The sequence below is a fragment of the Panthera pardus genome, unplaced genomic scaffold, assembly GCF_024362965.1.
Source record: "Panthera pardus isolate Hobbes unplaced genomic scaffold, ASM2436296v1 HiC_scaffold_6, whole genome shotgun sequence".
In the NCBI taxonomy this organism is placed as follows: domain Eukaryota; kingdom Metazoa; phylum Chordata; class Mammalia; order Carnivora; family Felidae; genus Panthera; species Panthera pardus.
In genome coordinates this window covers 99,675,056-99,690,765 of record NW_026526991.1, presented here as the reverse complement: position 1 = coordinate 99,690,765, position 15,710 = coordinate 99,675,056, and the positions used below count along the sequence as shown (strand labels likewise).

At 54.8% G+C, this 15,710-nt stretch overlaps 3 protein-coding genes across 3 annotated transcripts in view; 2 read left to right on the top strand and 1 right to left on the bottom strand.

Moving 5' to 3' along the window:
• PHB2 (prohibitin 2) overlaps positions 1-15,710 on the bottom strand; it is a 127,276-nt gene that overhangs the window by 68,455 nt on the left and 43,111 nt on the right. The window lies entirely within an intron of this gene.
• On the top strand, positions 368-6,837 carry LRRC23 (leucine rich repeat containing 23). The gene is made up of 8 exons (XM_019464664.2): positions 368-806; positions 1,292-1,467; positions 1,553-1,662; positions 2,106-2,359; positions 3,022-3,152; positions 3,786-3,922; positions 5,553-5,853; positions 6,456-6,837. The coding sequence occupies exons 2-7, from the start codon at positions 1,342-1,344 to the stop codon at positions 5,824-5,826; spliced, it is 1,032 nt and encodes a 343-aa protein (XP_019320209.1). The 5' UTR covers positions 368-806; positions 1,292-1,341; the 3' UTR covers positions 5,827-5,853; positions 6,456-6,837.
• On the top strand, positions 7,127-15,138 carry ENO2 (enolase 2). Its single transcript, XM_019464661.2, has 12 exons — positions 7,127-7,255; positions 8,430-8,519; positions 9,004-9,099; positions 9,244-9,302; positions 9,593-9,662; positions 10,142-10,275; positions 10,511-10,733; positions 11,786-11,983; positions 12,839-13,040; positions 13,583-13,691; positions 13,852-13,910; positions 14,199-15,138. The coding sequence occupies exons 2-12, from the start codon at positions 8,435-8,437 to the stop codon at positions 14,266-14,268; spliced, it is 1,305 nt and encodes a 434-aa protein (XP_019320206.1). The 5' UTR covers positions 7,127-7,255; positions 8,430-8,434; the 3' UTR covers positions 14,269-15,138.

Sequence of the window (15,710 nt, the reverse complement as noted above, 5' to 3'; positions counted from 1 at the left end):
TCAGTGGGCACTTGTTGGATTTTCTCCCTTACTAGCCCCCAAAGGTTTGCATCAAACCAGTCCAAGATATGAGGAAAAGTGAAATGCTCCCAAACTGGGTTTAGCAATCTACAGTGTGTTAGCATAGATTACACTCATACTCGAACCCTGTCAGTTGGTATAGCTAAGCCTATTTTACAGATGAGAAAATAGTCTTAGGTAAATTGCTAGTAAACTGCAGATCTGCCAAGACTCCTCAACACAGGCCTTAAGATACATTGGGCCTGGGCTCCTTCCACTCCACCAAGCCACCTTACAAAGGTCAACTAAGTGCAAGGCTGGGGTGGGGGTAGAAACCAGACCACCACGTGCTTTGGTATTTCTTGCTCCTCCTTCCCCTTTAGCTCCGGAGGATGTTTCATTGCAATTCACAGTACTTTTCCTTTGAGGATGTGCGGTCCCTTTAACGTCTTGAGTGACGTACGAGTAGCCCCGCCCATCTCCCCTCCCCACAGCTCTGTTCCAAGCCCCACCCACTGCTTTTGCCCTGCGCCAATTAACGCACTTCTGCGGGTGGGGAAGCTGGCCCCTCCTTACCTGGCAACTGGTCCACTTGCTCCCGGGCAGATTTTCCGTTCAGTTCGTTGTGGTCCCCTCACGGCCCTCTAAGCAGTTGCCCCGCGGAAGTAGCCAAGTGTTCCGCCCCCTGGTTGCCATAACAGCAGTACGCGACGCCTCCTTGCGCCTTTCTCGTCTTTCAAAGCAGTCCTTCCTGGTCGGGGCCAAGACCCTCTCCGGAACCTCATCTTTAGTCGAGCAGAACCAGGGTCTGCGTCCCTTTGCGAGCGAAGGATTGGGTGGGAGGGTTGGAGACGGCGTCAGCCTGGTGCCCCAGAGGGGACAGGGAAATGGGGCTAGACGAGGTGGGAAAATTCAAAGAAATGAGTGGATCAGGTGTTAGGGATGGAAGGGAAGGGAGGGGTGTAGGAGGCTGGTAGGAGAACGTGGCTTAAGGGGGAGATGGGAAGAACTGGGGAGAGGACATTCAGGGAGAAGGGAGGCGGAGCTACTAGAAGACAGTGGGGCCACTGTGAAGGGTAGGAAAAGCCTGGGGAGGCATCCTGAAGGGAGACAGGTCCTTGGTGGGAAGTCGGAAGCGGAGGTTGGGAGTCCAAATGAGACGCTCACAGGGATGAGGAAGGAAGCACGGTTGGGAGGAGGTCAGAGGTCAAGGGTGATGGGAAGGGGTACCCTGTCAATGGAGGCGAGGGAGCTGAGGGCTGGTCAAAGCTGAGGAGACGTTCTTTCTCAGGAGGAGCACTGAGCTTGATTTGACTCCGGAGCCTTCAGCCAGGAAGAAAGATGTCAGATGAAGATGATCTGGAAGACTTCGATGCAGACCAGGATGATCTGGAAAAGGAAGAGGATGAGAGGGAGACAGAGGAGTGGGAGGACTACAGGAAGGAGGGAGAAGACCTCTCTGAGGAAGTGCGAGCATGGGAGCAGAGGGGTCCTAGGGCAAAGGGATCCAGTTGGGCTGGAAAGGGATGCCTGACTCCACTTCTTCTTGCAGTGGTTGCCCACCCCCCTCACGGAGGACATGATGAAGGAAGGGCTTTCTTTGCTCTGCAAGACAGGCAATGGACTGGCTCATGCTTATGTCAAGCTGGAGGTTAAAGAGAGGTGCCTTTATGGGGGACCAGAAGAGGCCTGAGGTTGTAGGGCCCAATTTCCTTTCTCACCCTCTTTCTTGGGTGCCTCAGCTGGGAATTTGGATCTCTCTTACCTTGGCCAGTGGAAGGGAAGGGTAGAATTTACTTTTCTGGAGCCCTGTGACTCCATCAGAGATGGCCTGGGGAATTGGAGGCTGTGAGGGTGTGTCAGGAGATTCCTCCTGGACTCCTTCACTTGTCCTTCACAGTGTTGGTTCTTGGCTCTCCACCAAAGAAAGGTCCCTGCTCACTGTTAAGAACCCACCTACCTTCTGTCCCGCTTCCTTACCACTCCCATCTGTCACTCAATCTTCTCTCCATTAATAGGCCATCTCCCTATTGCCCCCTGCTTTAGCACCTCTGTCAGTCCTTGCTGGATTCTTAACCCTAACTCTGGCCTTTGCCATCTCCTAGGGATCTGACAGATATCTACTTGTTGCGTTCCTACATCCATCTGCGCTATGTGGATGTTTCTGAGAACCACCTGACAGATTTGTCCCCACTGAATTTCCTTACACACCTGCTCTGGCTCAAGGCTGATGGCAACCATCTGCGGAGTGCCCGGCTGAATGAACTGCCCTACCTGCAGGTTGCCAGTTTTGCCTATAACCAGATCACTGACACAGAGGGCATCTCTCACCCTCGTCTGGGCAGCCTGGATCTCAAAGGTGGGTCCTTAGGTTGGGCTACATGAGATTCTTTCTTTCCTCGCGTGTAGCCAACAGAAATGGGCAGTGAGGTCTTTGGTTGTGCCACAAAGCAATTTTCACTCATTCATTTATTCATTCCGACATCCATTATGATTTGTTGTGACATTTCTATGTGCTGGAGATGTAGCTGTAAACAAAACAAAATCCTTACTTGCATGTAGCTTCCATTCTGGTCAGGGGAGACAGACAACTATCAATGAACATAGTACATAAGCAAATTTATATAGTACGTTAAGAGGCAATATGTGCTGTTGAAAAGTAAATTAGGGTAAAGGGAATGAATAGAGGCACAAGTGCAACTTCAAACAGGTTGGTAAGGACAAGTATCATTGAGAAGCTTGATCTGAGCAAATATTTGAAGGAGGAGAAGGAGTTAGCCATGGGGATTGCTGGGGATTCTTCAGTCACTCCTCAAAGGCTTGGGTGAACATGTCCATTTGGCCCTTGTACTACCATACCACTTGCCCCAGGGCCCCAGGGGTGTTAACTCTGGAGCTGTCCCTCCTCATATCCACCAGACATGAGACAGAGAGGAGGATGCAGAGGCTCCCAACATTCAGGGTCTCCTGCTGAATATCTGGAGTGGCCTTCTGAGCTCCTAATACCCTCCTGCTCCTTAGGTAACCGCATCCGCATGGTGACAGGTCTGGACCCCCAAAAGCTGATCAGCCTGCACACCTTGGAGCTTCGGGGGAACCAGATAGAAACCACCCTGGGAATCAACCTTCCTAAACTGAAGAACCTCTTCTTGGTAGCTCACTGGGTTAGAGGGTGGTTGGTGCAAGAAGGTGGGCACTGTTCTGGGGGCCAGGATGCCTGGTGTCTAGGAGGCTCAGCTACTAGCTTCATCATCATCGTGATAATTTGGTATCATTTCTTGAGCCCTTAGTTGGTGCCAGATGCTATGGGGACGCCAAGTTAAAGCAGACAAGGTACTTATCACCTAGCAGGGCTGATAATACATAATGCATAGGAATAAAGACAATTTGCTTTGATACAGGCAGTAGCATAATTTGCTCTAACTGAGGCACAGATACCAGGCTAAGGCAGCCACTTAAATGTCGTGTTTTTGACTCTTGAGCTTCTTCATTCTAGGATAGTGCATTTCTCCTCAGTGGAGCCGTGGGTACTCTTGGGTCTGGGGGTGGGTTGAAGCATCTCTCCTTAATCAAGAAGTGGCTTTGGTGGGATGAGCAGTAGGGGGTTACTGCTGACCTTTCTCTGGACTGGAAGCATCTCCTAGTCTTCTTTACTCTCTACACAACCTCTACCCACCTCCACTCCCCTCCTGCACTCCTTTGTCTCCACTCTTAGGTTGCCTCTGACTTCTCTTCCCTGTCCCTGCTACTTTCTCCCAATCTATGCACTGTATCCTGGGGTCTAGGCCCAGAACATGCTGAAGAAGGTGGAGGGCTTGGAGAACCTAAGCAATCTCACTACCTTGCATCTTCGAGACAACCAGATTGAGACTCTGAGTGGCTTTTCCAAGGAAATGACATCGTTACAGTATCTCAACCTGAGGTATGTACCCCCTCCGGGCCCCACCTTGCCCCTACCCTGGACCAGGAGCAGCTTTTGACCCCATATTCCTCCCTGGCCCCAAAGTCCCAATCCTAGTCCACTCCTAGATTCTCACCTCAACCTTCATCCTGATCTTTACCCCTCCTTTCCTTACTGTCTTCTGCATTCAGTCCTAATTGCAACACTGAGACCTTTATAGCCTGAGACTCCCGAATCTTTATTCACTCCATCCACAGTTCTTGAGAACATGCTATATGCCAGGGCTTTGTGCTGTGTTTTGGCAACATTTAAAGGAATCAGAGACGGTCCCTGTCCTCAAGGGACTCAGAGTCTGGCTCCAATTCTCTTTTCTTGGTCCTATTCCATGTAAATTTCTGCTGCCCTTCTCCCATCTCCGGGACCCTTATTCTCCATCCCATTTCCTGCCTCTCTTCTCCTGAGCCCCACCTGTAAGGGATGGCTCCCTTACAGATATAAAACACAAGATGTGCTCCTATTTGAGGAGAGAAGAGTATTTGAAAGAAATTCTCTAGATAGAAAGGCACTAGGGATCAGGGGGTGATTTTCTTTCAGCAACCCTTGTCTGATGGAGGATTTCATGTGTGTTTCTTTAAGCAAGATGTAAGGACACTGCCTCCTTAGTCAACATGGCCAAATTCTTAAAGCTGGCAAAGGAAAGAGAATCTCCAAGTAAAGAGATGTGATTGCACCTTGAAGCTCCAATTCCTGCCATGGCTTCTGGAGCAATCTCTTGCTAATTAGTTCTGCCATATTGGTCAGGCAGGGCTGGGGCTGCGGGGCGGCAGGGCGGTGGGGTGGGCGGTGGGCTCCTTTCCTTTAATGGTCTAGCCTGAGATAATGGACCCTCCTCAATGGCTGTTAATTGGGGTTGTTTGGAAGTTCAGTGTAGTGGGGAAGAGGTAGCTCAATGACTGGGCAATGGAATGCACAGGACAGCCCAGCACGAAGTGCAGTGGGAGTAGGGCTCCCAGTGAGAAACACCCTGTGAGGTGTAGTCACCTCCGTTGAGGTTAAGGCTGAAACAACAATTAAACCTGATTTCCTAGAGGCATGAGACAAGAACATGAAAATAAACATATTTTATGTTTAATGAGGCGCATTAGGAGATGAAGCTTGTTCTTCAGGCCAGGAGGCCCCAGACCGTCTCTAGCTCTAGGCTCCTTCCTGAACGCAGCACCCACATTGCACCACTCACCTCCGTGAACTTAAAGCCCAGCTCCTTGTCCACTGGCCTGCCTCCTACTTGCTAACCTTTGACTAGGTAGGATTGATAACAGAAGTTTGGCTTTGCAAGGGAGATGTCCCCCCTCCCCTCCCAACTACAAGACAGGGCTGGGACCTAGCTTTGCTGCTCCAGAAGGACAAATACGACTGGCGCATTACAGAACAGACCATGGTGCTCCCAGGTTCCTGGAAGGGCAGAGGCAGGACTGGAGCAGGTTGGACAGACAGCCCCTCTGCTGCAGAGCTTGCAATGCTGAGCACGCCAGTCCACAGAGGCAGGTTCTAGGGAACCCGGTGGGAGATTCCCTCAGAGGCTCCATTCCTGGGAGCTGGCCCCCAAAGCCCATCCTGCCCCAAGGTGAATCCCTCCTGACCACTCTGGCAGGGGCAACATGGTGACCCGCCTGGGAGAGCTGGCCAAGCTTCGGGACCTGCCCAAGCTGCGAGCCTTGGTGCTGTTGGACAACCCGTGTACAGATGAGAGTGACTATCGCCAGGAGGCCCTGGTGCAGATAGCACACCTCGAACGCCTGGATAAAGATTTCTACGAGGAGGAGGAGCGGGCTGAGGCTGATGAGATCCGTCAGAGGATGAAGGAGACCCAGGAGCAGGAGGCTGAGCCTGAGCACAGCTTCGAACTGGAGCAGTCTTCCATGTAGCAGCAGCTCTTTTAGCCTCCAACAATAGTAAGGAAGCAGGAAGGCAGGAAGAGAGGCAGGAAGAGGAGGCCAGGGGTCTGGCAGCCAGGGGAAGAGAAGCTGCTACGGGAGGAGGTGGCTGAGGCAGGGACATGGCAGGAGAACCCTTGGAAAGACCAGAGTTAGGAGTCAAGGGGTGTCTCAGAGTGAGTAGAGAGGACCAGGAGGGCCTAGGAGGAGCTGAGGAAAGGCTTAGGAGAATACATTAGGGGAGGAAAAGTAACGAAAGAGAATCTGGGAGGCTGGCAGAGATGCTGGTGGAGGGCTGGTGGCCACGTGTGACACACAGTGGAGATCAGCTGGAAAGGATAGGTCTGGGGTGTGGTGAGGGGTAGGGGGAAGGGGTGGAGGTGGTGGTTGAGGATGGAAGCTGGGGGGAGGCAGGGGAGGAAGATCTTGCACTAAAAATCTGAAGCTAAAAATAACAGGAAACAGGGGTTCTGGGAAGAAAGGAGGGAAAATGAGGCAGAAAGAGACTGGGGAGGTGAGCCCAGGGAGGTGTGGCCCCTGGGCACCAGTGATGGGGTCACAGGCAGTATGGGGAATGCAGTAAAAGGCCCAGAGGCTTTACCTCTGTCCTCTTCCTCCAGGAGATCAAAGACACTGGCCCTAAGACCCGAGAAGACTCCCAGTTAGGGGGGCTGCCACGTTCACCCCCCTCATCCTGAGACAGAGCATGCCCTCTCTTGCCTCACACCTGGGAATTCATCACAGCTTGCTGTCCAGGCTCTGGGTGGGCACCTGGGCAGCGTCCGGGTGGGCCTGAGCCCTGCCTGGAACGTGTGTGTGTGTGTGTGTGTGTGTGTGTGTGTGTGTGTGTGTGTGTTTGGGTGTGGCAGCCCTCGGGCAGGTATGGGGAAATCAGGCCTGGATGGGCCCAGGGGATGCTCCTAGAGTTGGCTGCAGAGGAGCTGCGGAGGCGGCTGGGTGTGTTACAACAGTTCGGTTTTCAAATAAAGAGACATTTTGATACTCTTGTGTCTGACTGGGGTTGTGAGACACCAAGTCTGTCATGGGCTTCACTGGTGTGAGGCTGTGCCTGTTACCTTCGAGGGGGGCAGAGCGTGGGTGTGAGCGCGCGTGGGTGCTGGGGGCCAGGTCCTGGGTCGCCCCTAGCCCCTCCCCCATAGCTCTCCCCCGCGCCCTCCCCCACCCCGCCCCCCATAGGCCCCCCACCCGCACTCCTACGTGCGCCTCCGCCGGAGGCTCCTGACTCATCGGGGGCTCCGGGTCACATGCGCCCGCCCGGCCCTATCGGCGCCTCCCCCCGCCCGCCCCCCGCCCGCCGCCCGGGAGCCGCAGCCGCCGCCGCCGCCGCCACCACTCCCGCTCTCTCCGCGCCGCCGCCGCCGCCACCGCCATCGCCACAGGCTGAGTCTGCAGACCCGAGGTGAAGCCCCAGCGGGCCCCTGCACCCCTCCGGCCCCCTCCTCTCGCCGCCGCGCCCCCCGCCCTTTCCCCTGGCCTGCGCGCATCCCTCGCCCCGTGGCGCTGCGCACCTGCTCAGTCATCTGCACCTCCCCAGGCACCCTCCCTCCCAGGCCTTCTAGGACCGCTCCTCTCGGTTAGTGGCGGTCGCCCCCTCCTCATCTGGGCGTCAGGCCTCTCCGCACCTGTTTCTAACTGCGCCTTTACTCCACCCTTGCCTGCCCCTCTCCCTCGGCCCCTCTCCGCCTCCGGTTCTGTCGCCGTTAAGTTCGGGGTCTCCCTGGGCTGTGCATTTTTATCCTGGCACGTCCCTTGGCTTTGCATCTGGAGAAACGTCTTCTCTTCCCATTCTTCAGCATCCCTAGACTTCTGAACTCCCCTCTCTCCCCCTCCTCCCCCATACTGCCCCTCTCCTTTTACATTGCTTCTCGCCGCTGGATGGGGGAGGGATGGGAGGAGGGGAGAATTTGTCTAGGGGCTGGCGTGGGGTGGGGGGGGAAGGATGTGCCCAGCGTTGCCTCTCCCCCCAGATCTCGTCTCCCTCCCCGCCCCCGCTGCAACCCCCAGGGTCTGAGGGCTTCTCCAGGACCCTCTCCCCAGACTTCTCTACTGTCCATCTCTTGGGAAGAGGAGAGACGTATGTTTAGGAGAGAGGCTGGGATCTTGGAGTGGGGTTGGGGGTGTTAGGTTGCGGGGGAGGAGGGCTCTGGAGGAGAGGCCCCAGACAGCCCATCCTCTTTTGTCAACAAGGAGAAATGCAAGTCTGGCCGCCATTACACTCTGAGATCTGGGGGAACCCCACCACGAATCTGCTGCTGGAGCTACTGAGGGGGGCGAGGGAACCTCTGCTAGTGCCCCTCCCTCCTCACTGCGGTGTCCTCCCTTCTCACCCGTTTGATCCTACCCCGCCCCCCACTGCAGTGACCTCCCCTTCCTCACTGCATTGACCTTCTCTCCCCGTGGGGTGGGGGGGATCCCTTCTAAAGCCGGGACTGCAGCCAGCTCCTCCCCACCCCCCACCCACTGCAGTAACCTCTTTCCCATGGCTCCCAGTCTCTGGCCCCTCCCACTGATCAGGCTCCACCTCTCTAAACCTCTTATCTTTCTCCTTCCTTTCCTTCCACCCAATAACTCAGCCATCATGTCGATAGAGAAGATCTGGGCGCGGGAGATCCTGGACTCCCGTGGGAATCCCACGGTGGAGGTGGATCTCTACACCGCCAAAGGTAGTGGGCAGGGCATGGGCCTTCCCACAGCCCTCAGGCTGGGTTTCCCCTGGCTAGGGAGGGGAAGCTGCCTTGATTCCCAGTGGGGATGGGGTGCTGGGCCAGGTTCACCAGCCTGGAATGTGAGGGTTGGATACTTCTTGTCCAGCGGAGCCCAGATAGGCTCATCTCTGTATTCTATTTTATGTATGGGATATATCCTGCCTCCGCAGGCCTGTGTGTGTACCTGTGTGCGTGTGTGCGTATGTGTGCTGCCTGCATAGCTTCATATCTGTGGGTTCCTACTTGTACTTGTGGGACCTCAACTGGGCAGATGAGGCCCCTGCTTATGCTTGTGTGTGTGTGCGTGTGTGTGTGTGTGTGTGTGTGTGTGTATGTATGTTAGGGAGCAGTGTGGGGATAGGTTAGAGCTAGAAAGCTGAAGGAATCCCTGGTCCCTGTAGTGTCCTTCTCTGTCCCTCCTTATTTCGTGTCCCTCTCTCAGGTCTCTTCCGGGCTGCAGTGCCCAGTGGAGCCTCCACTGGTATCTATGAGGCCCTGGAGCTGCGGGATGGGGACAAACAGCGTTACTTGGGCAAAGGTGAGGCCTTTTCTCTTTTCCAGACTCTCCCATCCCTCAGCTTTATACTCCTACCTCACACCAGTCCACAGCCCCCTTCTTGCCTGCGCCCCACTTCTGGCCCTTCCCAGCCTGACCCAGTCTGGCCTCTCTGCCTCTCCCCAGGTGTCCTGAAGGCAGTGGACCACATCAACACCACCATTGCTCCAGCCCTCATCAGCTCAGTGAGGCCTGCTCTTTGCTGGGGGCGGTGGTGGGCAGGACCAGGGTCCTGGAAGCAATCCTGGATGAGGGGAGGAGGGAGAGAAGGGAGATTCCTCTTGGGAATCATACTTCTCGAGGAGAGTGTGGGGAGACTCCTTCTCCACCCCTGCTCCCAATCCAGACAGGCTGCTTTCACAGAAACCTGGTTGGCTGCTAGCCAGCTGTGAGCCTATGTGGGAATGGGGTGGGGCCCTCTGCCTTCGGGCTCAGCCTCCATCCTGGCCTGGGGTGATGGTGGCTCTGTCTACAGGGTCTGTCGGTGGTGGAGCAGGAGAAGCTTGACAACCTGATGTTGGAGCTGGATGGGACCGAGAACAAATGTAAGCCAGGGCTGGGAGAAAGTGAGGAGGTGTGAGCAGGGCGGGTGTGTGGAGCAGACAGGGCACTGAAGGGGCCAGTGCTGTGGGGACTTCCGTCGGAAGGCTGTCCGGACTAGCCCACCTTCCATTCTCCTCTCAAAGCCAGAGCAAGAGAAGAAGAATTTAACCACAGTAGGAGGGAGTGACATTAGACAGAAGAACTTTGCAGCGTGAAGGGGGGGAGCTGGCAGGGGACAGTCTGGCCTCAAGATGTTTAGAAATAGGTGGAGCTGTCTGCCCTTTCCCATTAAATCGAGCGTGTGTGTGTGTGTGTGTGTGTGTGTCCTGCTATTTTCAGGAGAGGACTGATGAGGTGTCTCAGGAGTGGAGAGGGGAGAGGGGATCTCTTTTACTGGCTCCTTTTGGGGTATATAAGTGGAGTCAAGGGCTCGGAAATTTAGGGGACACTTTGCTCAGTGCCTTCCTCTGTAATCTCCCAGCCAAGTTTGGGGCCAATGCCATCCTGGGTGTGTCCCTGGCCGTGTGTAAGGCAGGGGCGGCGGAGCGGGAATTGCCCCTATACCGCCACATTGCTCAGCTGGCCGGGAACTCAGACCTCATCCTGCCTGTGCCGGTGAGCACTGCGCCACGCCTGTGCCTGTCCCAGGGGTGGGTGGGGGGAGAGCATGAAACCTTGTGAAGAATGATGGGGGTGGGGGGGGGGAAGTGCATTGAGGCACCTAAAGAGAAAGGAGGGAGACTTGAGACTTTGAGTCTGGGAAGCTGGAGCAGGTGTGGGATCTTGGGTTAACAACCCAGGGGCAGAGGAGGGAAGTGCTCTGTGACTTTTCTGTCCTGTGGCCCCCCAGGCCTTCAACGTGATCAATGGTGGCTCTCATGCTGGGAATAAGCTGGCCATGCAGGAGTTTATGATCCTTCCAGTGGGCGCTGAGAGTTTTCGCGATGCCATGCGACTTGGGGCGGAGGTCTACCACACACTCAAGGGGGTCATCAAGGACAAATATGGCAAGGATGCCACCAATGTGGGAGATGAAGGTGGCTTTGCCCCCAACATCCTGGAGAACAGTGAAGGTGAGGCCAGGAGCCCTACTCCCTGCTTTAAGCCTTGCTCTGTCCTTGGACATCAGGAAGGGCCACACAGCTCCCCAGATCCTGAGGAGTATGGGTGGGAGGCCCTTGAGCCAGCTCAAAGAGGAACCCATACCGGGAGTGGGTCCCAGAGGGCCTGCCACATTTACAGGCAGGCCTAAGAGGATAGTCTTCACCTGTCCAGCCAGATCTGTTAGCAACTGTAAGTTCTTACTGGAGCCCCTGGGAATGCTGGGAGGTGGTCTAAGTGACATGGAGGACCCATCCTGGACTTGAACTTTGTAGGATTCTCAGTTTGATGAGATATACTGTACTGCAAGGATTCAATTCTGAGTCTATCCCATTTCTACCCCCAACCTCTCAGGTCTCTAAGATCCCTAATTTTTCTCTGCTGTGGGAGGAGCTATATAGTGAATAGAAACAATAACAGGAAGGGGCGCCTGGGTGGCCAGTTGAGTGTCTGACTCTTGATTTCAGCTCGGGTTATGATCTCAGAGCTGTGGGATCGAGCCCTGCTTTGGGCTCTGTGCTGAGTGTGGAGCCTGCTTAAGATTTGCTCTCTCTTTCTCTCTGCCCTCCCCACTCTCAACTTAAAAAAACAAAACAAAAAAAAAAAAACAATAACAGGAAGTGGCTAAGAGTTCAGGTTCTGGGGTCAAATTGCCTCCATTTGAACCTTGACTTAAGAGTTACTGGCTAGTGATCTTTCTTACTCAACTTCTCTGTGCTTGTCTTTCTTGCCTGTAAAATGGGAACAACAACAGTATCTCCCTCTTAGCACCATTGTACTTAGGTGACATAGCCCATAATAAACGATGGCTATTGACAAAAAAAACCTGTTACGAACAGAATTCCATTCCTCCGTCCTCTTAGAAGATGGTCTGCTCTTCCCAGACCTGGGATGACCCTGACAACAATTGTAGCCAGGCTTCTTCCCAGCACCAGTCCTGTGCCTCGGCTCTGAATTTCTTTCTTTTTCACATTCCTCTTTGCCCACCCTTCCTGCTGGTGATCCCACTATATTCCATCCCCAGCCTTGGAGTTGGTGAAGGAAGCCATCGACAAGGCTGGCTACACAGAAAAGATTGTCATTGGCATGGACGTCGCTGCCTCGGAGTTTCATCGCGATGGCAAATATGACTTGGACTTTAAGTCTCCTGCTGATCCCTCCCGATACATCACTGGGGACCAGCTGGGGGCCCTCTACCAGGATTTTGTCAGGGACTATCCTGGTGAGAACAAGGGCTATGGGAGGGAGGGCAGCGCAAGGGCCAAGGGGCAGGCGGGGATGTGTGGGGCAGCCTGGGACCTTGTGGGGCACTGACTTAGGTGCCAGGTGGAGGTGTCCTAAGCAGAGCCAGAGAACCAGGACAGGGACCAAAGAGCCTTCTGCAGGGGCTGGCTTTGTATGTAATGTAAATGTGCAGGTACCTATGGTGAATCTGTTTCATCTGCTTCCGGTCCTAATTAAAGTCGTGTGTCCCGCAGTGGCTGGGATCACGGGGAGGGCTTTGGAAGGAACCAGTCATGGTGAGAGGGTGACTGGGCCCAGCAGGGAGCTTGTACCTATCAGTGTTTTTGACTGATGAAGTTGTAGATGCTGAGTGGAGCTGGAAGTGCTATGGGGGTAGGATGGGAAGGCTGAGGAGGAGCTGAACTACCCTCTCCAAACCCACTAAAGGCTGTGACCCCTGCAGGGAGGAGGCTGGTTTCCGTTTCCCTGAGACAGAGCAAGACATAAATGCAAAATGAGGGATTTAGAATAGCACAGAGGGAAAGCTTCCTGGTAATGAAGGTGGGAAAATGCAAAGGCGGTTACGAGAAAGATCCCGAACCCTTGTTTTTTGGAAGGTGTTCGGAAGGTGTCGGGCGTGATCGCATAGTGGTTAGTACTCCGCGTTGTGTGGAAGGTTTTCAGAAAGAATCTAGGTAAGTGTCAGGGCAAGCTTATTTCGGAGGCAGGGAAGCAAGGATGAGCAGGCTAAGTTAGCCAGGGGATGTATCCATTTCAGGGAATCACAGGGTGGGTGTTCCTGCCTGATGCAAACCCCAGGGAGGGTCAGCAGCCCCTCCTGCTCTCCCTGCAGTGGTCTCCATCGAGGACCCCTTTGACCAGGACGACTGGGCCGCCTGGTCGAAGTTCACAGCCAATGTAGGGATCCAGATCGTGGGCGATGACCTGACAGTGACCAACCCAAAGCGTATCGAGCGGGCAGTGGAGGAAAAGGCCTGTAACTGTCTGCTGCTCAAGGTCAACCAGATCGGCTCAGTCACGGAAGCCATCCAAGCGTGAGTGTCCCCTGGCTCTCCCCTACCCGGCCCCTGTTTCTACAGGATGCCTCTGGCAAGTGCTCCCAGCCTCGTCCTGGCATAGATGCTGAAGAGAGCAGGGAACCTACAGTCACCTTCCCAGCTCTTCAGGCTCTGCCCCCTCCACCCCATGCCCTGTGCCCCTCCCAGAGAGCTTCCTGCCAGGTGTTTTTTGTTTTTTGTTTTTTTTAGTTTATTTATTTATTTTTGAGTGAACAGAGACAGTGTGAGTCGGTAGGGGAGGGGGGGGGGTGGGGGCGCGGGGAGGGGTGCAGAGACAGAGAGAGAGAGAGGGAGAGAGAATCCCAAGGAGTGCCCTGCCAGCACAGTGCCCCATGTGGGGCTCGATTTCACGAAACTGTGAGATCATGACTTGAGCTGAAACCAAGAGTCGGACGCTTAACTGACTGAGCCACCCAGGCACCCCCGGCCAGGTGTTTCTCGACATAGACCAATGTTGGGGCTGGGAAGAGAGTGCCCAGTGTGAGAGGCTGGAGGTCAGTGCTGATGTATGGCTGCAGGTGCAAGCTGGCTCAGGAGAATGGCTGGGGTGTCATGGTGAGTCATCGCTCAGGAGAGACTGAGGACACGTTCATCGCCGATCTGGTGGTGGGGCTGTGCACAGGCCAAGTGAGTGCAAGGGCGATCTTTGTGAAATTGGTGGGTTCTGTCGGGTGGGTCTCTCTTTCCAGGTGTTTGCGGGTGTCGGGAGAATGTCAAGGGAGTGTAAGTTTCCTTTCAGGAAGTGAAGGGGCAGCCACTGAGCTGCATATGTTTGGGGATGTTTCAGATCAAGACTGGAGCCCCGTGCCGTTCTGAGCGTCTGGCTAAGTACAACCAGCTCATGAGGTGAGGAAACCTGGGGGATGGGAGCCCGGGGCCCAGAGGGTTAAAAGCTCCGATACCCAGGACCTGGAGAACAGTAGATATCCAGAAAATACTTGTTTTCGAATGATGGGTTTACCCATGGCCTGATTGATGGCTCCCACAGGTCATGTGGAGAAGCCAGGGGATGCCCCCGCTTGGGCTGGACACAGGGACAGGTGGTGTGACAGGCTTGGAGAGGATAGGGGCCTCCTGGAAAGAGAAGTGGAATCCTCCTGCGTCCTTATTTCTTTTCTGGCTCATCCCTTCCAGAATTGAAGAAGAGCTGGGGGACGAAGCTCGCTTTGCTGGACATAATTTCCGCAATCCCAGCGTGCTGTGATCCCTCTACTTGCCTGGAGACCTGGAACCCCTCTCCCATCCTCCTGGATCCTCTCTCTTCCTGTCTTGCTCTGTGATATTTCACCCCGGACACCCCGGCTGACCTGTCGCTCTGTTCCTTGGCTTGTCCAGCACCTGCTCTGTGCTCTCCCCGCTCTGGGCTCCACACTCTCCACTTCTCTTTCCTTTCTATTCTCTCTCCTCAAAAACTGGCCACAGGACTGAGGATTATAAGGGAGTCCCCATGGAAGAACAGTCAGGGTCTGTGTACAGGTGCATCAGGGCTGGCTGGGGACGTGTTGAGAGAGGGGCCGTGTGTCACTGTGCTTTCTGCCGCTTCCACACGTTTGTCCATGTGGCATCTGAGCCAGGGAGTGTGCAGTGCCGAGGGGGAGGGGAGCGCTGGCCGCGTGATCGTGCCTGGCCGAAGACTTCAGTGAATTATTTATTTGTTTATTTATTGTTCACTCGTCTTGTTCATTAATTCAGCGTTTCTCCACAACTCCAGGGCCAAAACCTGGCCTGACCAGAGGAGATCGCATGTGTGTGCGTGTGTACTTCACGTGGCCGTAGATTCCGAGATGGCCTGGGGTGGGAGGTCTTGCTGAAAATGGAGTGGGAAGGGTAACAGAAAAGGGACCTGTCATCAGTTCCTTCGTGTCTCCCAGCCCTTAACCTAAGCCGGCTCAGTCCAGAGGTGGGGCTGTGTGCCCGGGGACTCTTCCCCCATAGCTCTCCCCCAGCCCCGGCTACCCTGTTCTTCCTCCAGCTGCACCCGAGCAATGTCTCACTCCCCTGTGCCACGCTCCACAGTTGCCACCACCTCTGTGGCGTTGAAATGAGCACCACCATTAAAGTCTGAATCACAGTGCATTGTTGTGTCTGAAGAGTCTTTCGTCCGTATGAGGGGAGAGAAGATGGAGCACCCAGAAGTTGGTGAAACTGGATAGCAGAGCTGGGGAGGACACAGAAAGATGAAGAAACCCAACCAGTATGGCTAAGACAATGGCCCTGCCTACCCCTCCCTGGCTGGGTGGGGACCATGTTGGCCCTGCCTTCTCATCAGCAAGCCTGGCCCCAGGACCCAGGTCAATGAAGGGCTCTTAACCTGGAGTCCAAGAATCCCTAGGAGTGTCAAAAATTGTGTGGGTGTGCATTTTTGGGAAAAAGGGTCCAAAGCATTCTGGATTCCTATAGGGCCTTGACCAAAGAAGGGATAAAGCTATGGACTGGAGCAGTTCCCCCACTGGGCCTCTCTCCACTGGGCTGCTGGCCACTGTGGGCCACAGCAGCGCTGCGTGGGCATCACCCCCTGCAAGATGGGGAACTGGGGAGGGAAGGATGGTACCAGAGGATTTGGAGGTGGGCCTGAGAAAGTGTTCCTGGAAACCTGAGAGTCAGGACCACAAGGGCTGGTTCGGCCTGTGAGTAGGGCCCCAGTGT